General features: G+C 42.5%; 2 protein-coding genes across 9 annotated transcripts in view; both read left to right on the forward strand.

Moving 5' to 3' along the window:
* Window positions 1–12,922, forward strand: part of cux1a (cut-like homeobox 1a) — a 56,315-nt gene extending 43,393 nt beyond the window's left edge. For 2 of the 8 annotated variants that reach the window (XM_011482510.4, XM_011482511.4), the window contains exons 15-23: window positions 272–1,072; window positions 1,841–1,924; window positions 2,429–2,530; window positions 2,951–3,498; window positions 3,594–3,735; window positions 4,329–4,616; window positions 4,714–4,902; window positions 6,732–6,996; window positions 7,427–12,922. In XM_011482510.4, coding sequence (XP_011480812.1) covers window positions 272–1,072; window positions 1,841–1,924; window positions 2,429–2,530; window positions 2,951–3,498; window positions 3,594–3,735; window positions 4,329–4,616; window positions 4,714–4,902; window positions 6,732–6,996; window positions 7,427–7,931 — 2,924 coding nt within the window. In that variant the 3' untranslated portion in view covers window positions 7,932–12,922. The remainder of the gene's footprint in view (window positions 1–271; window positions 1,073–1,840; window positions 1,925–2,428; window positions 2,531–2,950; window positions 3,499–3,593; window positions 3,736–4,328; window positions 4,617–4,713; window positions 4,903–6,731; window positions 6,997–7,426) is intronic. The other 6 variants (XM_011482509.4, XM_078929622.1, XM_011482512.4 and 3 more) reach the window with 3 other exon arrangements.
* Window positions 12,902–16,400, forward strand: cux1b (cut-like homeobox 1b). Its single transcript, XM_020708242.3, has 8 exons — window positions 12,902–13,354; window positions 13,975–14,090; window positions 14,195–14,311; window positions 14,428–14,511; window positions 15,213–15,269; window positions 15,341–15,421; window positions 15,497–15,561; window positions 15,646–16,400. The coding sequence occupies exons 1-8, from the start codon at window positions 13,117–13,119 to the stop codon at window positions 15,692–15,694; spliced, it is 807 nt and encodes a 268-aa protein (XP_020563901.1). The 5' UTR covers window positions 12,902–13,116; the 3' UTR covers window positions 15,695–16,400.
* Window positions 16,401–25,781: the final 9,381 nt, after the last annotated feature.

Here is a 25,781-nt window from a genome sequence, read left to right on the forward strand (position 1 = left end):
GTCATGGGCCAGGCTAATCTGCCCGAGTGGCATGGTGACAACTGTTTTGTTTGTCCTCTTGTTTTCTTCCAGGCTGTGGCTTACAAGAAAGGTTGCAATCACAAATGCATGGGCACTTTTGTCTGGGGGGGTTGGCAAAAAAGGAAAACAACGCTGACAAATTTGGAAGATTTGACTAAGACAACTTTAAAGCGACTTTGTTCCTTTCTTGTTTTGGAACCCCTTTTTTGTTGGCTCCCCCATAATGCATTGTGTGTGCCCTTTCTTGTAGGGTCAGCCGGACGAAAAGGGACAGAAGAGTCTGCAGCAAAGGAGGAGACTTTGGGCAGCGATCCCTCTTCCTCGTCTCCTCCTCCTCTCCCCTCTCTCCCTTCCTCCTCTCAGCTGCCTATGTCTCGTGCTCCCATGGACCTCCTCAACACTGCCACCACAACCAGCAGCAGCGAAACACACCCCTTTACTCCCACAGGCATTGGACAGGACATTTACTCCCCTGTGTTTCCTCTGGTGGGTGGTAAGATGGCTTTGAACTCCCTGATTCAGCGACAGCTGCTCCAAACCTTCTACTCAAAAGCCTTGCAGGAGTCATCTGGAATCCACAGTGGGGCGCTACTGTTCACCCCATTCACTCCAACCTTGAGCTCCATCCCTACCTCCACCCCCGGCTCAGGGTCTGCTGCTATCCCACTGGCAGCCAGCAGCCCCCAGCCACCTCCAGCCAGTCCGGACATGGCTCCCGTCAATGGGAGCAGCACAGTGGGCAGTGCCCCCTCGCCATCGCCCAGCCACTCTGACGCCACCACCGGCAGCCTTCTGGATGGGGAGGACATGGACACAGCAGAAATTGCACGGCAGGTGAAAGAGCAGCTGATCAAGCACAACATAGGTCAGCGTGTGTTTGGCCACTACGTGCTGGGACTGTCCCAGGGTTCAGTCAGTGAAATCCTGGCCAGACCAAAGCCGTGGAACAAGCTAACCATCCGAGGGAAGGAGCCCTTTCATAAGATGAGGCAGTTCCTCGCCGATGAGCAGAACATCCTCGCCCTGCGCAGCATCCAGGGACGGCAAAGAGGTTAGTTTGTGTATATTTAATGTGTGTGGGGGTGTAGAGGAGCCTGTGTTTGTGTGCTTGTCTTGTGTGTGTGTGAGAGTGAGTGTGGTAGCAATCAGCCCTGTACAGAATCATTGATTAGCTTGTCAATATGGACTAGCTTTTTATTTTCCTTTCTCTCTCTTTAACTCTCATTCTGTGCCACACCTGTGTGTTTTGAATGAGTTCCTAGCACGCACTCATCCCAAGAGCCTCTCCTAGCCATCGTGGTCAATACAGAAACCTTTCACACGTCAATACTATTGATCCTTTGGAACCAGCAGGAAGGCAGGGGTACTGTTAACTGCGGGTAGATTCGATTAGCCTGGGCATGCTTTTCTTAACGCATCAGGACATTTTGATTGAAGGTGGCCTCAGCAGTTGAAGGAAAAAAAAAAAAAAAGCCAATGAGTCATAGATGGTCTACGTTAAGCAAAGGCTGCGCTTGGGATGCCTATGTTTTAAACATGCTGTTAAATTATGAATCCCACAGTTGTCAGTTTCAGCAGGGCTTTTTAAATTGCCGCCAGAATAGAAGTTTGGCTCCCACTGGGGCTGCAGATGGTTAAGATCAATGCATTTATGGTACCATATAATGTGCATTGGGTGGAACAAACACTCCTTGTATTTGCAAAGCACTGTAAGGCACCATATAGTCTAGCTGTAAAAGGAGGAGGGAACAAAAAAAAAAGAAAAACCAGAAAACACACAAGTGCTGTAACATAGTGTGTGGTATATTGTTTTTAACAGAGGGCTCAGGCCAGCCCCAGCTTAGCCGAGTGTTTCAGGATGTTCCGAAGCGGAGAACCCTCTCCGATACAGCTTCACACACAGGTCTGTCCCCTTCACATGCAGCGATTCTAGCACGTTCTGTTTGTGTGGCATGTTTGTGATGGGGTGAAGTGTATCCATGCTGTGTGTGTGTGTGTGTGTGTGTGTGTGTGTGTGTGCTCCCTTGTTGCCATTTATTAATTGTGGGTAGGCAAACAGATATAAATGGGCTTTGAAAGTAACCGCACACTTCTAGTGACTTGCGTCACACGGAAAGCCAGCATGTGTATTTAGGGATTTTATTGGTAGTTGTTATTTCTGTGTGGAGTCTTTCCTCGACGATCTCTGCAGCACGTGTGCATGTGTGCCCTCTGAAGGGTCCAGATACATTAGGACTATCCATCCAACATCTTTGCTCAATCGCACATTGGTGGAAATGTTGCTCTTTGTGCCTTTGAAAATGTTTTTTTTTTTTTTCCTTGGTTGCATTATTAATCCTTGTATTTTCTCTTGGTCACTTGTTCTCTTTAGCCATAATGTTTTCATCTCCTCCTCCTCTGCTCTCAGGGAACATCACTGCTCGTGTCCGCACCCCAGAAGCAGGTTCAGATGAAGCCATCAAGTCCATCCTGGAGCAGGCTAAAAGAGAGCTGCAAGTGCAGAAAGTTGGTGAGTTGCAGCTTTTCCCATCTGCAAAGGGAATCTAATGCTATGTTCCCACCGGGCTCGGAAACGTGCGTTCAAGCCATCACTTTCAATGAAAACTCGTTTTGGCCTCGAGGGTTTAAAACCCTCGCTTCCACTCGTTGCTGCTCAAGTTCTTAAGTCTGATTTTAGGCTCTATGTACAAAACACGCTGTCATTAAAAGCGCGAGAAACGTTATACCAGTTGAACTTTGACCAATTGACAAATACAACTGTATTGGAAAGCGAACATGCTCTAGTATCGGGTGGCGACAGTCCAGTACAACACTGTATTATACAAGTTTAGCATGTTCTTGAGCGTGCCACACATGAGTATGAGTATGTAGCGTCAGGATGGTTACATCAGTTCTTTAATTTTGACCCTTTGATTCTCCCCCCCAACAGATTTGTCTCACGCGCAGCCGTCATATGCAGGATTGAAAGGAGGGGGTGGAGGTGGAGCAGGGAGCGGAGGGAGCAGTGGGTCGGACGAAGCGATCCGCTCCATCTTAGAGCAAGCACGCAGAGAGATGGAGGCTCAACAGGCTGCACTCGAGCCCATCCTCAAAGCCTCATCTTCCTCCTCATCATCACTATCTCAGAGAGACCTCCTGAGCTCCACACTCACTGCCCCCCTACCCCCCTACAACCCCCTAGTTCTGTCACTCAAGAAGCCAGCCAGTGCACTGTTGTCATCCCCATCGTCCCCATCTCCAATCCTGGACTTCAGCTCTGGTGTGAAGAGGGAAAGCCGATCTTCTTCAGGAATCGACATGTCTGCCGACGGCGCCCTCAGGGTGGGTCGGACCTCCGAGGGTTCGGCCCGCTCCGGGAATGCTGGAGGAGTGGGTTACTGGAGAGAGCAGTGGTGGAGCAACATGCACACAGATTCCAGAAGGAGCATATCGAACCAGGCAGGAGAAGAGAACCACAACCAGGAGGACTCCAAAGAGGTAAGGGGTGTGGGCAAATCCCACTGTCTTCCCCTTCCAGGGCGTTAATGTTCTGAGGAGTTCACCTTCCCGATTCATTCTTCTTTTGTGTTCAGGGAATATTGGGTGACGGCGTTTCTCGGCACAAACCGTGGAACAAGTTAAACCAGAGGAACAGAGAGCCATATCTTCGCATGCAGCCATGGCTCAATGGCGACCAGGGACAAAACGCACACATCCAGCAAGCTCAGAACCAAGGTAAGGAGGGAAACACACCAACACTCACTCACCAGCACAAAATCCAGATCCACAAACCACGCCAACCTTGGCCACAGCCTCCCACTGAAACGCTGATTAGGGCTAGTCGTTGCTATCAGTGTGTCACTCACTGCCTCCCACCCTCCTAGCATCCCCCCCATCCCCCCCATCTCCAGTGCTGTGGCAGTGTCAGCCAACAAGCTGCTGGTTTGTCATGTCATAGACAAGTTAGTGTCGCAGCGCCAGATGGCAGCTCAGTATGTGTGTGTGTGCGCTTGTGTGTCTCTCGTTTTCTCTCTGGGGGTGTAAACAGCAGCTAATGTACACTGACAGCTCTTCACGACTGCTCTCTTCCAGCCTGCTGAGCTGCATCGCAGCTCCACTCAGACACAGAGGGGAAAAATGAAGTTAAAAAAAAAGCTTCAATTGAAAACTTAAGCACCTTTTGCTGTTTGTATAGCAGGAAGGATTTTGTTGATGTCATTTGACTGAAATTCCTGGTGATTTTGTGATCAAACAGTTTTTTTCCCTCTCCTAATGCAACATGTCAGCTAACCTGTACGATTTTTGTCACTGTGTCTGTTCGGCTCCAGCAGAGAGTACACCGAAGACATCAGCGAGCTGCAGCCCGGCCCCCGAGTCCCCTCTCAGTTCGGCTGAAGAGTCTGTCAACGGCCTCACGGGGGATCCCCTCATCTCACAGTCCTCCCTCAAACCTCCATCGGATGACCCCTCAGGTGGGGAGTCTCAGCCGGGCACCCCACTGCCCGTACCAGGTCACTCGGGTCTCAGCATTCAGGAGATGGTTGCAATGTCTCCTGAACTCGACACTTATGCTATCACCAAGAAGGTTAAGGAGGTGTTAACCGACAATAACCTTGGTGAGAAAAGTACAATTTCTCAGATCAAATCCATCTTCTCTTCACTGAAGACATTGATGTATCGGTGTGTCTTTCCCTCTTTTCTTTGCCTAACCAGGCCAACGTCTGTTTGGGGAGACTATCCTGGGTCTGACTCAGGGTTCTGTCTCAGACCTGCTGGCCAGGCCCAAACCCTGGCACAAGCTGAGCCTGAAGGGCAGGGAGCCCTTTGTCCGCATGCAGCTCTGGCTCCAGGATCCACACAGTGTGGAGAAGCTCATGGACATGAAACGCCTGGAGAAAAAAGGTGTGCACATTAAAAAAAAAAGAAAATAAGAAGAAAACTGAGAAACTGCTGCACACAGAAAAACATTCCACTGGCTTCTGAGTGATGTCAAACCAAATTACCTAAATCCCCAAAAAGCAATCTTTATCTCCAGCAGTATTTACTTATTCTATAAATGAATTCACATGACAAAGAACAACCCCAAGCGGCGGGCTTTGAATTACACGTGCACATCTGCACGCACGGTATCTTTTGTGTAGGACAGCAGAGCATGTTGTGCAGATTGCAGTCATCTTGGTGTGATGTCAGTACCGATCAGGACTGCAGACATCACATACTGTATTCAATGTGACAGCTCAGGGACTGCCAGGGGCCTGCTTACTCAGTCATCAGCACTCTTCTTCATCATCGTCGTCATCATAATAATCATCAGTGTCTATACGCTCGCGTTTTTATCATCCGTTAGCCCGTTGCCCACTCCCTCACCCCCCATCATTCTGTTGTCTGCCTTGGTTGCAAGATTTGTTAAAGAATCAACAAAGCCAAAAGGTTTCACTCGTCCAGCTGCCTCCCAGTGACCCCTAACTGCCCACTTGAAGCAGTCTCTCTGAAGACGCGTGTCAGAGTCCACCGGTGCACACAGCAACCGCGGATCACTTTCCCCTGTACTATACACAAACCTAAAGAGTAAAAAGAACCCCAAGTCCATGCTATCGTTTTTTGTGTTCAGCTCTATTTTAGCGTATTGACCACAATGCTTAAATAGTAGAGTTGACGCCGCTCTTGGCCATCAGCAGAACCCAGAGGAAGCGCATGGGCTTCCGCTCAACCAGAATGGCCACATTTGACCTCTCACTCTTGTGGTACAAACCTGCCGGGCAGCGTCCAACTTTCAAAGTGGTCTAACCTTGCTTTGAGGGGTTTTCCTCTCGCAATACTAATATGTCTGGCAGCGTGTATTGGGGTTGGAGAAAATGTCAAGTCAATGCAAAGCTGCCACGATCCGCTGTTTTTTTTATGTAGCTGCCGGTGTCTAGCATAAATGGTAAAGGCTCTATTGCTTTAAAATGGAAGTGGTTCCTTTGAAGAGCCTTTAGAGAGACAATAGCACCACCTAATGGCTTGCATAGCTAGTTATCTATGTTTTTATGGTAAGATGGCATGTTTTCATTCAATTTCTGTCACTGCTTCTTACATTTCAATCGCTCTTTTTTTTCCAGAAGTACAAAATTTAATTCTTTACTTATTAGGTCTTTTTTTTTAATTGACTTTGCTGTCCAGCAATCATCATTTGCCTCATTGCTGCTCTCCGATTGTGGCCATTTCATTTTACAATGAATGCCCAGCTTCCTCGTTAATTTCAGGAGTTGCGTTCCCGAAAAAACCTGCGATGGGTGAAATCCGTGAAGTAGAATTTCACGCTCCGAACTCACTACACACTTCATACAGTTGTCTCAGACAGACGTGAGCATTTTCCCGCTTGTCCCTCTTGTTTGAACTCTCAAAGTTCCCGCCTATGTAGAAAAATAAGTCTAATGTCATAGAGGGAAACCAAAGATCTGATCGCAATCAAAGATTTTTGCATATATAGCAAGCTGAACGCCTTCGGTACAGAGGACATGGCACAATTGACAAGGTCAACAGCAAAACACAATGTGCTGTTTAAAAATAACAAGTACAGATGGCGAAAAATGCCAAATGGCAAGGGACCATTGTACAACAAAAAAAAGAAATTACATATTAACTTGTGCTTTTATATCATTTATTAAGGGACTGATCTAGTTTCATTGATTTACTATTTAAATCTGCCATGTATGCTAACTCCCCTTTTGTTTTTTGTTGTTAAACAGCTTACATGAAGAGGCGGCTGAGCTCCCTGAGCGATGGTCACTTGGTAGACGGGGGTTTGCCCGGCTCCGATTACGTCCAAGGCTCCCAGAGTCCCGGGCAACAGCAGCTGAAGAAGCCCAGGGTTGTGTTGGGCCCTGAAGAGAAGGAGGCCCTGAAAAAGGCTTATCAGCAAAAGCCTTATCCCTCCCCCAAAACCATAGAGGAGCTGGCCTCCCAGCTCAACCTGAAGACCAGTACTGTCATCAACTGGTTCCATAATTACAGGTCTGTACTACAAACAAAAATGGGTAAATGGCGTATACTTATATGGCGCTTTTCTACCTACAAGGCCCAAAGGGCTTTACAGTCACACACACATTCACACACTGCACAAAATCAGTTGCATTTTTAGAGTTTAGGGTTTGTCTCATGTGCTTTTCTCTGGAATTATATAGAATTTTTTTAGTGAAATCAAAATAAAAACCCCAAATATACTTTAGCAGATTTGATATGAAACATCAATGTTTTATAAGTTGGACTTGACTGCCTTTATTTCCACGAGTGAAATCTTTTTCCTTTTGTATTTGAAAAGTCACAGCGAGCAGAAATAACTGCAGTTCTCATTAGGATTATCTAATTAAGCTGAAGACGCTGACATTTCATTAACTGAAGGCCATGTTTGACAAGTCAGACTGAACTCATGTTTATCCAATAGGTCACGCATCAGAAGAGAGCTCTTCATAGAGGAAATCCAGGCAGCCGGAGGAGTGGGGACTGGCAGCGAGGGGGGCTCCCCTTCCCTCCGTGGGTCCAAATCAGGGGAAGGGGATAGCTGTGATGGCACAGAGTCTGAGGGCACAGCGGAGACTCGCCACGGACTAGGCATCGGCATGGAGGACCCCAGAGGATGCAAGGACCACGACATGGAGGCAGAGTCTGAGGCAGGGGGCTCTAATAATTCCCCTGCCCAGTTAGACTGCACCACCTCAGGCTTAGCCGGGCCAGGCTCCAGCTGTGGGCAGAGTGGACTGGGGCTCTTTGGGCTTACAGACGCGTCCTCCGGTGGCTCTGCCTCTAGTACAATTCTCCCAGCCTCTGGCCCCGCCAGAAACCCCAGGGACAACAATCTGCGCAAGAAGAAAGCAGCCAATCTCAATAATATCATCCACAGGCTGGAGAAGGCTGCAAGCAAAGAGGATCCTTCAGAGTGGGAGTTCTAGCTCCCCCTGACTGTCCTTCATCCCCGTTGTCTCCTAACCTCACAACCTCTAACCTTGGACCCCTCCTGCTCTGTTCCAGTTGGAGGTTGGACACAGCCAAAGTCAAGCTCAGCAGCCATTTTTATTACGTAGAAGCTTTCCAAAAAAGAGGAAAGAAACAAAGAGTGGTCAGGGGGGAAAAAAAGCCCTTAAAAGAAGATTTACTGAATACATAGAAGAACAAAATAAGATAACTTAAGTGTCTCTCCTCTCTTTTTTTTTTTTTTTAACTGATATTTGTTTTTGTACTGAGAAAAGCACTTAGCCGTCCTGCTGGCCTCTGGCCCTGCTGTACCTCCCCCCCTATCACCAGCCACTGGTGCACCAGACTGATTCGTCCTGAGCTGGGGTCTGACCCACAGCTGGGGTTGAAACCTGTACTCAGTGACACAGGCAAGGCCTGACACAGCAGCTGTCACAGTGATAGACACTGATAGATGATAGATAGAGACAGGAACTCTCTTACAAGAACTCTCACTTTGTTAAAGGAGATTCTTTTTCCGCTCTTCTTGTCACTTCCCAAGTGTCCACAAACCTCCCCTCACTCAGTGAGATGCCTCATTTTTCACACTGTAGAGTGACTGTTACAAACCCTTTGCCTTTTTCACTCACTGCGTGTGTGTTTTGTGTGTTGGGGGGGGGGGGGGGGGTTGTGTCAGTGTGCACCTGTTTGTGTGTATGCGTTTGCATGCATACACACTCAGAGAATGCGTGTGTGTGTGTGTGGGTGTGTGCGCGCTCTCTTCTCAATGGCAGCATTTATTTTTGTGGTTTTTTTTTTTTTAAGTCACTCCTACACTCAAAGCCTGCTGGCTGAGCTGCCGGGGGTTACTGACTGATGAACTTAGACCTGTTGCGTCGCCTATCCTGCTGACGGCCATGGGATGGCCAGAAGGATCTGAGGTTCATCACAAACACACGTACTCACCTGAAGAGGAAGGAAGGAACCCTCTTTTTTTTGCCTCCTTAGACCTTTCTTTTTAGGATGAAGGATGATCTGTTTCTGATACTGCTATCTGGTTGCCAATAAGAGATTGCACAGTCTATTGACTCTAAAGAGAACAAAATAGTGATTTTTTTTTATTTTATTTTAATTTTTGGAAAGCATTTTAATCCGTACAAACTAAGAACAGAAAACGTTAAATTGTTGGGAATTTTTTATTTTTTTTCTCAAAATACAGTACAAAGAAATTCCAGCAGTACTGTAGCTGTCTAACATTTCTTTTGTCGATTCAGGCGGTGCACATCTGAATCCAGCACTGGACCTGCTGGCGTCTGTGTCTGCACCTCTGGAAAAATGGAGAAAAAAAACAGTTTCTGTTCACAAACTCATCTTTTATAGGCCAAATCAGGAAGAGTGTGTGAGTGTGTGTGAATACTTGTCTTCTTGTGTGCATTTTTGCTTGCCTGCATGTAAGTCAGGGTTAAGGTCAATTCACTCAGTTGAATTTAAAAGAGAAAAAAAAAGTATAAAAAAAATAATAATTTTATTGACTGAAAAAAGGGTTTAAGCAAGCAAACTTGCTGAACTTGTGTACTTTCTGCTGGTTGCTGTCGAAGTGAGTTCCCCCTGACCCTGGTGTGAGTAGTTGCCACTCTCCTCCAGTCTCTCCTGTATCCAGGGATGTAAGTCTTTTTTGCATTAAATTCTACTGTATACACTACAAAATTATAAGGCATATCACCTCCTCCCTGTCCCACACAAGCCCTCAGTGCCTGTCAGCCCACTGCCTCCCCTTTTGTGCGTGTTTGCGCGGATCCACGCATGCCTGTTGACACATGCGTGTGTGAGATTGAGGAGCGTTTCGTGTAATCCAATGCGTGGGGGTCATATTTCGTATCTACTTGCACACACTACTAGTGCACAACTGACACCCTTCTTTAAGCTGTTTGATGCGTTACCATTACATTAATCTTCTCACAAAGTAGTGTATTATGATTTACTGTAGCTTGGTTTTATTGCTATTTTGCATTTATAGTTTGGTTTTTATTCTGCTTATTTATAGGTGCTGTATTTTTTTTTCATTTAATGTCTTATCATACAAGTTGTCAATTTTTTAAGGGATTATACTGTTCCTGAGGGCAAGTAACATTTTTATTAGCGTATAGACTGCCGGCAGTATTGGTTAATATTTACAAAGATGTACTAGTTCTCGTTTGTTTGTATATTCATGAAACCTAAAGTTTAGTGTCATTTCAGTAGCTTTGAAAACGTGTTTTGCTACGGTTCATGCTCCCATAAGCAGAAAGCTCTTACCACAACTGTTATACTCTTCAAATGCTAGCTAGAGAATCAAAGGACATATCAAGATCAGTAGATATCAAATAGCCTAATCCTTCTGTTTTTTCTCCTGTTTTCTGATCCTTTTTATATATTAACCCCCCCCTTGGGCAAGCCCAACACTAACGCTTGGCAAGGCATGCAGCCAAATGTCGCCCATCTTATTAATCACGCCAATGTAATAATAACTGCTCCAAGTTTGTACTTTTTATCAAATTGGTCAAGTGGAATTACCTCACTTGAGAACTTGTGTTGAAAAGAGGTCATATCTGCCAAATTGAGATTAGAGAATTGTACCAGCTAGCAGGAGTGCTGCGCCACAATGAGCAGAGATAGCCAGCCTATGATTATGCAGAATTTCTATTGCAGTTCGTAACAAAGCACTTAGCGAGATCTTTTTATGACTGAAACCTTGGACAGGGTCTGCAAACACTACAACGGAAATCCCAGAAGTCTGGGACATTTATGCCTTTTAAGAAAAAAGAAAAAAAAATGTGTGGTTGAGAACCAAGCACAGACTCACATTGACACTAAAAATGGAGACGTAATTTGGCTGGACCCATTCTCATCTCGTCATAGACTTTATTCTTATCAAACTTCTCTTGTATAGTACAGATTACAACCATCAGCCATAGCTGTTCTTCAATTAAATCCATTGATCAGAATTGGATTTTCTAATAATAATCTGATAATTGTAAAACTTTTCCAACGTGGGCTCCTCTCCGGGAGAGCAGATGTGAGACGTCTGTCCTCCCTGAAGGGCCTCTGTTGGACCGCTGGGACTGGATGACCACACGGATTATTGGAACATTTCAAGGGTCCATCAGCTCACCTGAACCATCATCAGATTTGTGCCTTTATCTGCCAAGCAGGGCACCAAGCTAGTGATATCATCAATCGCTCACCCTGGTCCAAAGTTTTCTTCTGGTGGTCTTCATGTTGGTACTCAACGCGTTCTCTGTGGAAGCTTGTGTGTATTTGCTAGTAACGGGAGGAAAGAAAAGGTTTTTACGACTGAGCTGCAGTCATTTTTGGAGTCCGGGTATCATTTCAAACTATTGTCTATGTTTGTATAATCCCCCCCCCCTCAAGTTTTTTCTTATGTTGTACTCAAACGAACCATCAGCGAAAGGCCAGAGCTTTGAATGAAGGAGGAAGCATGTAGAATCAGCATACACTGTAATAACACTGAATTTATTCACGGGGCATTTTGTATTTTTCTGTTTGTGTCAGGTTTGCTGTGACATGAATTGCGGCACTACAGGTATTGATAATGAAGTGTGCCAATTCTAATGCTTATTTGGAAAAAAAAAAAAAGAGAGATGTGTAAATACAGTCAATCGAGTAGCTGATTGATTCACTATTGTCACAGTGTGCTTTTTGTCTGAAGGCAGGAGAAGAGAAGGGACGATTCAGGACTTTTCCATGATCCACAGATATTTTTCTACAAATTTAAATCAGATGATTCTATACACTGTTGAATAACATTGTAAAGGTGTAACAAATGCTGTATATCTTATCATGTTTTCTGAAGTCGTAAAGCTTTACTGTATGATCTGTTGAAGTAGTGGTTCTTCATTTTGACACGTTCGTTGTGATGGAAGCCGGAAAAGCAGCACTGGTCACATTCAGGAAAAAAAAAAGAAAAAAAGACAAACCTCAGATGTTTTTGTAATACTTTTAGAATATATCTTATGAAGTGGGTTTTGTAAGGAAACACTTTCTGAATCAGTGGTGCTGTATGCATAGCACACTCAGTTATACATGTTCACATTATACAGCACAAGACACTCATCTTTAAACCCCCCCATCCCTTCCACTCGCGTGCGTTTTCCTTTCACTCGCAATGGCGCCGGCTAATTTGGAAGTCTTAGGCCATTTCTTTGTTTGCTTATTTTTACTCCGAGACCGACGTTGAGACGATAAACACGAGGTCGAGTCTCGCACGACTTAAAGAAAAGACGCAAAAGCCAAAAAGTGACATTGGTTTGTTTTTTTCCACTTCTGTTGAAAGGTCGCCGACAGAAGTTTTTGTGTATTGCTACCTAGCGTCGTTGCTTCATTTGACCCATAGCTTCAACCACAGTGTAGTCTGATGACCAAATGACCTGGGGAGATCTTCACCCACCCCCCTCACCCTTCCACCCCTTCTCTTCTTCCTCCTCCTCTTTTGGAAAGCTTTAAGATGCTTGTTGAGGCTTCAGCAAGTTTTTAGAGGATTTTCTCCAACTTATCCATCAACAACGTTGAAGTAATAATTTTCCTCATCTTAATTTTTGTGTGTGTGTGTGTGTGTGTGCGCGAGTATGTGTTTGTTGTAGTACAAAAGGCTGCATGACTGTAAAGGGATGTGTGTGTTTTTTTCCTTTGAAAGTTGTTTCCTCAGCACTTCTGTCACTCATGAGATGCTCTTTTTTTCCTCCTGTGGGGTCTCCCTTTGTTTTCTGTTTTTTTCATGTATCATTGTTTCTTTTATCTTTCTATTTACTAAGCGCATCATGTTGTTTGTTCTCAGCACTGTAAAACAGTCCCTTCTGCAACATTGAAAAGCAATATCACTGTATGAAACGTTCACAATGTATTTGTTATGATTGACATTTGATTCATCATTATTATTCACTTGCACCCTAGGTGTGATAATTGAAGTAAATCTCTTTTATACAAATACTAACAGAGTTCTGTTGTGTGCTTCTTTTCTGTTGGAAAATATTTGGGGGTTTGAAAAACAAAAGTATTCTCAGAGAAAAAGAGACATTTGGTTGGAAACTAGAAACAAAAAAGCAGTCGTTTTTTTTTCCTTTTCAGCTCTTTTCATCTTTTTCAGGTGAGTTTTCCGAAGGATTACTGATTATCTGAACAAAATGAATGAATAACGCTCGACATTCTCTGCTCCTGACAGGACGTTACTCTGAGCTGCAGGGAGAGTTCTCTGCTGCGGTGCGGACCAGCTCGGAGCAAAAGGAGCTCATAGTGAAGCTGGAGCATGACCTGGGCACCATCCAGGCCATGTCCTCCCTGCCTCGTCCCCAAGCGGACGGATCGGAGATCAGCAACATGAGGGACATCCCGGATCCCATTAAGGAGGCCTCTGCGTCGTTTGCTGGTAAAATCTTTGATTTATCCAAAGTTTGGAGCAAAAAGTAAAAGTTGAGGATATTCAAGCAAAGAAAAGGCTTTGTTTACTCGTTAACCATATCAAGATCATTTGATTTCAATTTTATCATCGTAGAAAAAAACTTCCTGGGAACTGGAAGGATAATAATTCAGGAGATGAGACAAATTGATTGGTCTGTAAATGAGTTCGTCTTGGGCAGAATCCAGGATGTTTCAACAAAACTGACTATAGCTACAACTATGAATGAGGTTGGACTGGAAAGCTGATAGTTTTTATTTTTTTCTATATGAAGCTACAAAATGTTTTAAACTGATTTTATGTGCAGCTTTGATGCTGATGGAAAACTTCCTCCCTGCAGATCTTAAGATTTACAGTTTTTTTCCTACTAGAAAGGCAGAATGCACTTAATGAAAAGGTGCATCGTTTTGTTGAAAGTTTTTCGTTTCATCTCCACGCTCAATTCAAAAAATTTTCCCTTTGAAGTAAATGCTGCAATTAAACGGCGTTGTTTCCATTTTCATTCAGGATAATCAGATAAAGTGTGCCTGGAAGTCTTTGATGTCTTCACTTGAGTCGTGGCGTGTAACAACTCCTCTGTGTGTTGTCAGCAGGTTCAGGCGTGAGTCTCAACACGGAGCTTCCTCAGGGTCAGATGGACTCCCTGCTCGCCATCATCTCCAGCCAAAGGGAGCGGTTCCGCTCCCGTAACCAGGAGCTGGAAGCTGTGAGTTTCTCACACCCTCGTGAATAACCGCCGCAGACGACCTGTCTTTGCTTCACGTGACTGTTGACCCCTTTCGTTGGCCTGCGACTCCTCTCCTCCTGCAGGAGAATCGCTCCCTGCAGCAGACCATGCAGGCCCTGCAGAATGAGCTGGATAGCCTGAGGGCCGACAACATCAAGCTCTACGAGAAAATCAAGTTCCTGCAGAGCTACCCGGGAAAAGTGAGTCCCTCATTGTGACTTTCATACAGATGTGGGGATTCCTCTTTGTTTTTGTCTGGAAAATCAGATTAAAGCTGGAAGGACGTCTCAGTTTTTGTGTTTTTGTTATGTTTTAGGCTGGCGGGAGCGATGACACAGTGATGCGTTACTCCTCTCAGTATGAAGAAAGACTGGATCCATTTGCCTCCTTCAGCAAGAGGGTATAGCACATACACACACAATCCATGACGTTTCTGCTCTCAAATTACCTCACCTCAGTCCTTGTTGATGTGTTTGTTGTTTCCCATCTAAAAGAAGCTTTTTTTTTGTTTTTTTAAACAAACATTGCTTATTTTAAAGCATCTGATTTTATATCATTTACATATTTTATTCAAGTCTACATGAACCTGTTTTAATTATACCAGTTATAAGGGAAGCAGAAAAATACTTGCCCCAAAAAGGATGATCTAAAGCAGTATAAGTTTATCAACCAGTGAGAAATTCTTCAATTCCACCTAATTGGTCTAAAAATGTTTTACTGTTGCCAGGATATCAGTTCTGTGTTCATCCAAACAGAACCACGTTTCCCACTGGGTATATGAAAAATCATCAGACTTAAAATACTGCAATCATTTTCTTTGTTTCTTTTTTTTATTCAAGATAAAAATGATAGTAAATTGTTAATACAGACAACAGAGTATCTATTTTTACTGTATTTTTTTTCCCTACGTTTTCTCTGTGATTTTTGTCATAGAAAAAATTGTACTTTGCCACTAAAAAGTGGCATATTTTTTTGTATGTGAAGTGCAGATTTGCTTTTATATGTAGTTTTAAGATTCCAGAAAAAGTGACACTAGAATTCATTTTTAATTTTTTCATTTTTTTTTTTCATTTTACTAATTTTTTTCTGTGTTGTCTCCAGGAGCGCCAGCGCCGATACCTGAGCCTCAGTCCTTGGGATAAAGCAACTCTCAGCCTGGTGAGTTTAACTCTCCTTACAGTTCCTGTCATGTGTTGTTGTGTCTCAAACTTTGAGACTTCTGTCTGCAGGGTCGTGTGATTCTCTCCAACAAGATGGCCAGGACTGTTGCTTTCTTCTACACCTTGTTCCTGCACTGTCTGGTCTTCTTGGTGGGTCAATTAAACACTCTAGTGCACAGGTTTGGTCAAACCAGGTGTTAACCACCTTTTTAAAAAAATGCCCAGGTGCTGTACAAGACTGCTTGGAGCGAGAGTATTGGAAGAGACTGCACTGCGTTCTGTGCTAAAAAGTAAGCGTGCATCTAAACGTTAAAAAAATAATAATAATAACTTAATAGGAAATTGCATCAATCAAATAAATCCTTTTCTTTCAGGTATTCTGACCACCTCCACCGCTTCCACGAGAACGACCAAAACCTGTAGGCTGTCCTGCATCACAGAGCCTTAAATCATGCAGGTTCTGAAGGAACCTTTCCGGGTTTTCTGGCTCCTTTGTTTTTGTAGTAGTGAACATCTCCACTAGGTGGCAGTATAGGATTCTAAACTGTGACTTAGGGACATTTTATGGGTTTTAACGTTTACTATAAATTTTTGGGGAACCAAAATGAAGTTTGAGATGATTTAAAAACGATTTTGATTTAAAGAATTAGAAATCTACCATAGTACACCTCGGTACTTAAGTTTTGTTTTTTCAGAATTGAAATATATATTTGATTAGTTGGGTGTTTTAAAGATAGAGGGCTGGTGGTTAATATATAAAAATACTATAATGGAATTAATGCAGTTTTTGAAGGTAACGGTGGCGGTATTATGATAGGGTTTTGGGTTGTTTGTTTTTTTTCTCTAGTAGGGTTGATACATTTATGAAAGAGAGGATGTTGGATCAAAAAAAAAGTTTTTTTTTCACTTATATACACAGCTAACATGCTGATCTTTTCTTTTTCTCTTGATATCAATGGTAGGATTGATAAGTGACGGGCTGTGGATCTTATTCAACTGTCTTTGTTTAGTTACACGTTAATGACATGTTGACGGTTACCTAAAGTGTAAACCCAGCTTTCAACAGCTACTTGCATGCTTGTCTATCCCTTTTTTCCATCTTCCTGTTCAAATAAAATCTATGCAGTTATCTGTCTTGGGTCTTCATTCGATCAACATTCTAAGCTCCATGTGCTAATTGCATCTGAATGGGTTTGCTGCGTCTGCACAGAACCTGTTTCCCAAGATACTCGGCTGTCATTTTTTTATTTAGTCATCTCAGTTCCTATTTGTGTGTTTGTGCTCATATGTGCTCTCTTCTTTGCACACGGTAGGTAAAAGCAGAAACAAGGTTTTTAAAACAGTTTTTAAATTGAATAAATGCAAAGTAATTAACAACAATTAACATGTGTAATTAACACATTTGAGGTCCTTCTTATGACAAAGGTGGTGCAGACTGGATCAAATTGAAGTCGCTGACTTATGATGACTGACACGTTAATAGTGGCTAAGGATGTTTGCACTGAACTTGACTGGACAGTTATGGGCTATTATCACATTAACTAAGTAACAAAGGGTATAGTCATACATAAAAAACAACTACATTTTGTTTTTTCCCCTTCATGCAACATACTGTTAAATCCAGGACCCAATTTAGTATCACCTTGAACAGAAAAGTAATTGAGGAAAATGTTTTATATCATTGGAGGTAAAGTCAGACATGAACTGGTTACTATAAAGAATTTAGTTGTTGGGTAGATGTACATGGATTCAGTTAGTGTTCCAGAGATCCTTCTCACATCGGCAGAGACAAATGCACAATTCTTTAACAATGTGGCAACAGTAAGAATGGCAATAAATGAGCTTTCTAACATTATTACAATGAATTATTTGTAATATATTGCACCAAAGAAAAGTACAAAAGTTGATTTAGGGAAATACATTTTCAAATCATTGACAAAGTGAGGAGTGAAGGTGCTCTGCTTTCAACAAAAAGGTGCTTAATAATCTGTGCCCATGAACGTCAATCAAACAAAACTATCTTGTAGAGATGCATTTATTAACAAAATCCCACCTCCGTGAAAGTTATTGCTGGTAAAAGCAAAAAAACGATCTGAAAGACGGTCCTTTCATTTGGTTGGACAGAAGAACCACAAATGAAACCATGATTTTTGTGGATGGTGGAAACATGGTTACTCTGTAACAGAATAGGCGTTTGTCTGAAGACTTCTCCTGTCTTGGACAATCAACTGGTTATCTTTCTGGGGGGATTTTCTCTCATCTTGTGTGATAATGTGCTGCAGGAGAAACTGAATGATGAAGATGCAGTCCAGAAGTGAGAAGAATGCAGTGATGCTCTCACTGTCTAGGCATGTGTTAACGTGTGCACGGTCATTTCTTTACATTTGATTTTCTTTTTCAGACCATCCCATTTTAGAATTCTCATGGTAGCACTAAAATGTTTATATTTGGCTATTTCTCGATGAGGAGAAAATGTAAATATGATGGTGCACTCCTGTGGCCTGTTAAACAGCTGATCCAGTAGGAGGAAGGAGAGACGACAGACTGTCTCCATCGCAATGCACAATTTGCTGATTATGGATTTAAGCCTCGGCAGTCCCATTTAAAGTTGCCCCCATCTTAGTAGGGCTGAATTAGATTGTATTATTCATGAGGGGCCTTCTGTCAAAGAGCAGCACATCATGCAGCCATTACAGAGCAGCAGACCTCCTCTTCTTCCTCCTCTTTTTGCTGTGTCCTAAACCTCATTTTGCTTATCAATCAGACCAGATTGAGCAATATCAGCACAATTACAGCCTCACTCTGCCCTCCACACTGCCGTTCACCTTTGGCCTCATACTGGGACACACACATACCTTATATCCGCGCAATGCCCTTCATCATTCTTATCAATGCAGGCTTCCTGCAGCTGCCCATCATCTGCTCCAGCCTTCACATAGAATGACAAAGGTTTTACATAAAATAAATGGTCTGGATTTTTTTTTATATATATATATATCTCCCGGGGACCAGACATTTGTGTTTCACTAGTCTTAAATTGGAGAAAATAAATCATTTTTTGATTATTTTGGCTAATGGAATAAATATGTTTTCACAAAAAGGAGGAGGAGCAGATTTCATGCAGCACAACTTAAAATAAAAATAAAATTTTTTGTGTGTTTTTTTTTGTGCGTGACAGCAGTAACAGACAAAAATCCAAAGTAAGCTCCGGCAGGCTAAACTTCAAACCTTATGGGATAATACTCTGAGGATGCAGCACACTGAAGTAGAGCTCTTTGGGAATTCTGTGCTCCCTGTCTGAGTGGCTCACCATGGAAGGCCATCAGGAAAAGGTTGTCAGAGGTCAAAGGTTTTTCTTTTTTTCTTGCTGAAGGGAATGTGTCAGCACATAATTGACACAATTGAAGAAATGCAGAAGCCCACAAACATGGCATGCTTGTCTATTCAGTCTGATCAAATGTTTTTCTTTAGTCTCATTTGAATTTATCAAAGCATTTTATTATATGCACAGTCTTTAATTTTTTTTTACCTAAAAATAAATAAATGTTAACAGTAGAATCAACTATAGAAGATAAATTGTTGACTTATCGCTAAGATAAGACAAAAGCGTCACAAACATAGTCAAACGATTTAAACAATGCAATATGCTCTAAAGTGGACGTGGACAAAGAGTGAAGCCTTCAGTGAAAAAACGATCAAACCTCTGCGCTTGACGCCCTCCACCCACCTGAGCTTAGGAACACAAGTTCTGGGGGCTTATACACAAACATTGTCCCACCTCCACCATGAATTCCTTTTTCTGTGGTTTGTCGGCGGCTCAATGAGTCCTGCTGGGAGAGGAATTAGGAGTGCTCTCCTGCTGAATCTGGATTTAGTTTGGCAGGTAAGATTTTTCTCCTTCCAGACAGCCCCCACCACCACCACCACCATTCAGAGACACCGTCTTCATTCATTTCTTTGCCGCTGTGAAAAATCTCATTCAGAGCTTTCATTGAAGCAACTCACCATTCAGGATTTGGCTCCTTTTTGCCGCTGAGTGGCTCAGACCATAAACTGCGGAGGACTGTTGCATGGATACAAAGAGTGCACGTTTGTTGTGCATGTGTGTGTGTTGAGTGTGGGGGGGGGGGGGGGGGGGTACTCTTTTGGTTTGAGATTTTTTTTTAAATCAGTCAGCAACATTTCCCGACCCCCCTCCGGAAATGTCTCTGTCCTTTCTCTCTTTCATCCTTTTCTCTGTCTGCATGAAGGCGCTTCACCGCCCCTCTGTACCCACCTCCCCCCACACCCTTGTGATGGGTGTTGCTATGGAAACAGGCCTCCACTGTCAGGTTGCGGTAAGCTGAATGCTCCCCTGCGCTGTGATTTGCTCTGACATTGGTTGGCTGGATCGCTCTGCAGACTGTGACCTGACACATTCCTGATGATGGTCTTGGCCTCAAACCATAAAGCTGCTTCAGAAGTGTCCCTTCAGTCCCCAGTCCCCTTATCTGTGTAGAGATGTGTTAACGAACAAAAAAGATGTATCATTGGAATTTGAGTAGTCAGAGCTTTTTTTTGAATGAACAAATTTTGATGTTGTGTCATCACAGAACTCGTAGAATTTGTAAATGTGTCATTTCTGTATTCAGGATTGTTGAAAATAATGTACAATGAAACATTTTGTTCCATATATACATGTGAAACAGACTTTTAACAGCATAGTTTTACTTTTCTCAAGGCAAAGAAGCTGTTTATGTTACTTTTTTATGAAAAAGCAGCATTAAGGACAAAGCTTCTACGATGAGCAAAGAAATACCTTTATAAACAATCTGGTTAAGACAAATTACCATGGAAACAGCATGACTGGGATGAAGGAAGCAAAGTTTTTAAACTTTTCAAATCTTGTCTTTGTTAATCCATGATTCGACAAATCAGACCCAGTTTTTGTTTTAAATTTTACACTGAATCTAAAAAGCAAATGAAGTGATATAGAAATCTGTGCATTTCCAGGATCCCACCAGACAAAATGGTACACAATACATAATTCAATGGGATTACTTAAGAAATTCTTTTGGACAGTATACTGGAAGTAGTTTATGATCTATTGATCCGTTGTATTAGGAATTTGCATTTTCAGTTGGATCTGAAACAGAAGGCATCAAGGTTTACTGCTTCTTTTAACCCTTGTGCTATCCTAGGCACTTAAATGTTGGAAGTTGGGTCATCTAGACCCACTAGACAATGCGCTGAACCTTTTTTCTTCAATGATTTGTGATCTTCACTGGTGTCCATGGATTACATGAAATCTTTCCACCTTTATCCACCTTTGTCATGGTAGGGAGAACACGTCAATGTAAGGGTGGGGTCATCTAAGATAGCACAAGGGTTATTAAAGGATTTAGTAGAAAAAGACGTTTCCTTTTGTTTACCAGAGTTTTTTCATCAGTGTTGATTTGAAAATTTTACTGAGGTTAGCCAATTTGCCATGTAACTCCTTGAAATTGGTCAAAAGGCGAGAATAAATGAAATGTCTGCAGATCCAAAACAGTCTGAGAGATGAGGGAAATGTGTATTATTTGAAGTAAACTATTCTCTTCTGCTGGTTTACTCCATAGCATCCACTGATATTGTTGGGAGTTTTTCTTGATGTGTACGCGTAAACATTTGAAAGAACCTTGCAAAACTTTAAGTTATATTAAAAGTGTATTTTAAATATTGATGGTGTACGTTGACAAAGCTTCGTGTTTGCTGATGGATCACGGCGTGTTTCCCTAACTCTGTGCAGCACACAATGGTGTGTGTTCTCCTTCCTTGATGTTCTTTCTTCCTGTTGTTTACAGCACCATCGATGGCATGATCTGCTGAGTTATCTTGAGCCGGACCCTGGCGAGGCCGGGCTGACTTCATCACATCGTATATCACCTCCTGCCAGCTCAGCAGGAGACTCACAGACACACGTAGAAGGTCACAAAAGAAACGCACGCATGCGCTCCCCAGCGTCCCAGCAAAAGGTCGTCTGAGGATCAGGACTGCTAATTTCTTGGCAACTCACTAGGGTTAGCGCAGGTGAAAGGGCTACCTCAAAGTGGTTACACCCAGCAGGGGCTTAGACCAGTCTTTAGTCTGTCTGTACATATAGTGAAAGCACTGTTCTACTAGTCTTATTTTTTTTTACCAAAGGGAGTTACTAATGGGATAGAGTTGGGGCTGGAGCTCCCACTAAGTGTGTACTCACAGCCAACCAGTTGGGCCATGCTAACAGCACCACAGGCTTTCCAGGTTCCAATGATTTAAAGACCCACTCCAACGAAAATTATGTTTTTGAAGTTTTTACATGTTGTTGTGGAATTTTTCTTATGATGGAGGACATTTATAAAGAAAATTAAACTTAAAATGTCGTTTCTGACTGTTGTTTATTCAAATCATTGTGAATCAGGAGCGGGCGAACAACTGAAGTCACAGATGGAAGGACACAAGCCCCCCGCTCTGCCCCATTCTAATGCATCCAGTTGAAGACAAACAGATCCACGTACGTTCTTGTTCTCCTCGTCTAAGCTGAAATCTGGCTCAAAACTGTACGGCTGGATAACGCCGAGATTGCTCGCCATTTTTGTTGCGCCAGTAACGTAATGGTTGTGGAGGGTTGTAAGCTAGCGGTAGAGAGTTTAAACAGCTGGGTGATGGGAAGAGGGGGTGGAGTTACTCCGCGCAAACAGTGGAGTGTCTCAGAAGTGAATTTCTAATTAACTAATGGCGCTCTGCAGAAACAATTTTTTGTTATTTTGTCTAAAAATGGCACTGGGAACACTTTTACAACAGATCAAAATATGATCTGAGAGGGCCATTAATCTTTTTACTGTCAGTGCCCAGACACAGTTAACATATACACAGTTGGAAGGAAAGTCTGTTTTTTCTATTTGCTGCCAGGTTTGTCATGACTCGTACCCACACTACAAACTCTGGAGTCGAAGGGCCAGTGCCCAGGGACAGCTCCAGAGCAATTACAGCTACTAGAAGAGTTGTGCTTTGGGGGCTGGACTTTGGTGTGAGTAGACCCTGAGACCCACGTGAGCCATGGTCTGAGCTGTAGCGACTCCCACCTGGTTCCTCTTTTGACGCACAGATTGGGGGAAGGGCCCTGAGGGTCGGTATACCTTGGCTCCCTTCCTCTGGTTACAGAAATAGTTTTTGGGTTGAAGACGTCAAAAACCGGCCCAGTTTGTTATGCACATGTAAATGCATGATAAGCTGGACAAAATTTGAGATTCTTGCTGTGAAAGGATGTTCCCTGATGTTGATATAGGTGCAGATTTATAAGGGGAAGTTTTCGTAAATGACAGTTGCGTTTTAAAAAGCAGGATGCACCAGTGCTTCTCTCTTCATTCCCCCAAAAAAACGTATTTAAAAAGATTTTCTGCGTATCCCAGGACGTTTTTTTCCCTCCCAGATAGAACAAAGCAGAGGAAGTTTCTTATTAAAACCCATGGAACCTAAACAGCCCCAGGAGGCCAATCTCCATCCCAACCACTCAGGACACTTTCACCGAGAATCAGCTCAAAAGCCTCCCTCTTCTTTTAGCCTCCTCATGTGCTCCCTGGAGTTTAAATGTGCTCCTTCTGACCTGTTGATCAATGAGCCCAATGAGGAGCTGGAGCAAAAGGGGAGAATTTATCAGGACGCAGAGCGATAAACTACACCTTGGACCGAGGAAGACGAGGACAGACTGAAGCAGATGGGATGTGAGAAAGAAAGGGAGCTGCAGATGGGGAGGACGCTGAGGAGGACACTGCCCCCTCAGGTTCTCGTCAATTCGTCCTTCCGGCAGGAAGTGTTTTAGGATCAATAAACCTCCGGAGGAAGACAAAGAGAGTGCCCCTTACTCACTTTGTTTTCTCTGAAGCCACTTTTTGCCTCAGTGTTGGTTTAAATATAGAATACTGGCACAAAGGTGTTTTTTTCAGTGATGTGATTAATTAAAGGGTAATAGTTCTTTACAGGAGGATTGTGATCTTTTAGCTTTATTGTAAAAAGATCTGACATGAGAGTTAGCTGAACATGTGAGACTGCTGTTGAATTTTACTATATACACGGATCCCTGAACAAACGTCCCTAAATAAGACAAGCAAGTAGGTTTAAATGAAATACATACAATCTTTCATACATGATGTTGCCGTGAAAGTGCAAGAGAACGTTTCCCGTAAAAAGAAAATCACCATTTCTGCTAAAATCAGAACAAATTCATACTTTAGATGGATGTTTTTTTTTATTAATTGGCGGAAATTTTTTCTACTGTTTCAGCAGAACTGAAGATATGACTAAACCCTTTTGAAATATCACTTCTGTGTTCAAAGAGAACTGCTTGGGGAAGTGGGGTATCATTCCACATTTTTTCTTTTCTTTTTACCGATTACGTGATAAAAAATGTCTTTTGAAGTATTCTCTTCAGTTTTGATTTTCTGGTCTAAATGTAGCAACAAAAAAAGAAGCCCAAATCATGATGACACCACCCCCCATTGTTCCCATTGTTATCTGTTTCTTTGAAGGGTTTTCCACATCTCAAAAGTGCCAATGCTTTTACTTAACCTAATGTGTTCATTGTTCAGCTCATGAAGAGTTTTTTGAAAGTCACCACAGAAGCACGTGGAACATTAAGTAGAAGTTGTGGTAAATGATTTATCAGTAATTCATTAGACTTAGCAACAATCGATCTCACTGTTTGCTTTCTGCTGTTACACTCAGGGTTGCAGGTCTGAAGATCTTGTTTAATTTTCTTGCACTGACAGGTTTAAGAATCGGAGATTAACTCTCACTAACTGCAGTAAATCTTTAGTAAATATTTTTTAATGTATTTTTACAGCTGATGAGCAGCTACATTATTTCTATAAAAATAAAAAAGCATAAACACACCCTTTAATTTTATTTTCTGAGACATACTAACCACTGACATGGCTCATCCTCTCTTACTACTGTCTGCTGTTATTATTTCAGTACTTAGCCCCACAGATTCAATCCTCTCAGAGAGGATTATAATATACTAAGCTCCCTGTGCCGCTGACTCTGAAGGAAGCATCACCAAACCATATGAAAAGTCGGAAACGACCCAACAGCTAGTATTTTTTCATAAACAGTGGCTCAAAAATGCTTTATTGCACAAAAATGGGACAAAACCATTTTGTAATAACATGAAATTAGGAGTTTTGACCAACATTTTTGGTCATTCATCTTTTTTTTTTGTTGTTGTTGTTGCGCATTTTGGGGAACTAAGTCAAATATGCACCAGATATTTAAATAGTTCTCTCGCAAACTGTAAACACATTGGATTAAGATAATGAATTAATATAAACATAAGTATATCAGGTTGTTCACTTTTATTTTTGAATTCTCTTTCCTCTTTTTTGGTGTTCTTAGATCAGATAGGAATGTATTTTCTCTCTTTCTTCAGAATGTCAGGTGTGCACACATACACACACACACACACACACCCACACACACACCCACACACACACACACACACACCCACACACACACCCACACACACACCCACACACACACACGTTTTGTAGAGCAGCTATTATTGTCAAGCTGACCTTGTGGGGGTTACCTCTCCATCATGATGTAGAGAATATTTGAATCTAATTTTGTCAGTTTCCGCCATTCACAAAACACTGATGGAAGACTGTCTGCTTTAGCCAGGATTTACGTTTTTTTGGCCTTTTTTTTTTGTTTTGCTTTGTTGTGTTGTTTATCTTGAGCAGCTGGTGTAGTGCATCTGCTGCTAGGCTGGACCGTGCTTTTGTTTTGAATATGGATTCATTTGTTGAGCGCCCAGGCCTGCACACACTGAAACACAATACATCCAGGATTTTTGCCAGTGGGATGATAACAACAAACGGGCGTGGCTCCTTTAAGGACAGAGGTATACACACAAACACATACATACACACATGTTACACACTTGGACACAGACACACGCACGCACACACACATTCACAAGTGAAGCAAGCTGTTTCAGTACTGGCCTTTCAGTTCACCTTCAAATTAAAAGCCATACAATGTTGAGAAGAAACATTTTTAACAGGAGACAAATTTCGATAAACAACATTATGCTCTTAATTTATAAAAGTAACATATAGTCCAGGTATATGATACTTTAAAAATTATTTTTTTATATTATCTTTGAAAAATCTGAATACAATTTAATTTAATTCATATGAGCATATGACCAAAAAAAAACTCCATGTAATATTCAACATCCATTTAACCTGATATTTTACTTTCCCTGTTTAACCAAATATATCTTTTCCACTGTAGAGTATTATTATTATTATTATTATTATTATTATTATTATTATTATTATTATTATTATTATTAAGATACATTGATCTGCGTGTCTGTCACGCAGTGCCCACCCCAAGGCGGTGTTGTTGTTTTTCTCCCCTCCCCTCACCAAAAGCGAAAAGGAAGTCTACATTTTGGAATTCCCTACCTTTATTTTGAAAAACTCAAACGGAAATGGGCCTTCCTGCA

This window comes from Oryzias latipes, chromosome 13 (genome assembly GCF_053564925.1).
Source record: "Oryzias latipes strain Hd-rR chromosome 13, Olatipes_Hd-rR_3.1".
NCBI lineage: Eukaryota > Metazoa > Chordata > Actinopteri > Beloniformes > Adrianichthyidae > Oryzias > Oryzias latipes.

Excerpts from the sequence above, each read along its gene's own strand:
- cux1b (XM_020708242.3), top strand. The coding sequence starts at position 13,117 with ATGAATAACGCTCGACATTCTCTGCTCCTGACAGGACGTTACTCTGAG. Across the intron at positions 14,091-14,194 it reads GTAACCAGGAGCTGGAAGCT|GAGAATCGCTCCCTGCAGCA; the intron begins GTGAGTTTCTCA and ends CTCCTCCTGCAG. Across the intron at positions 14,312-14,427 it reads TGCAGAGCTACCCGGGAAAA|GCTGGCGGGAGCGATGACAC; the intron begins GTGAGTCCCTCA and ends GTTATGTTTTAG.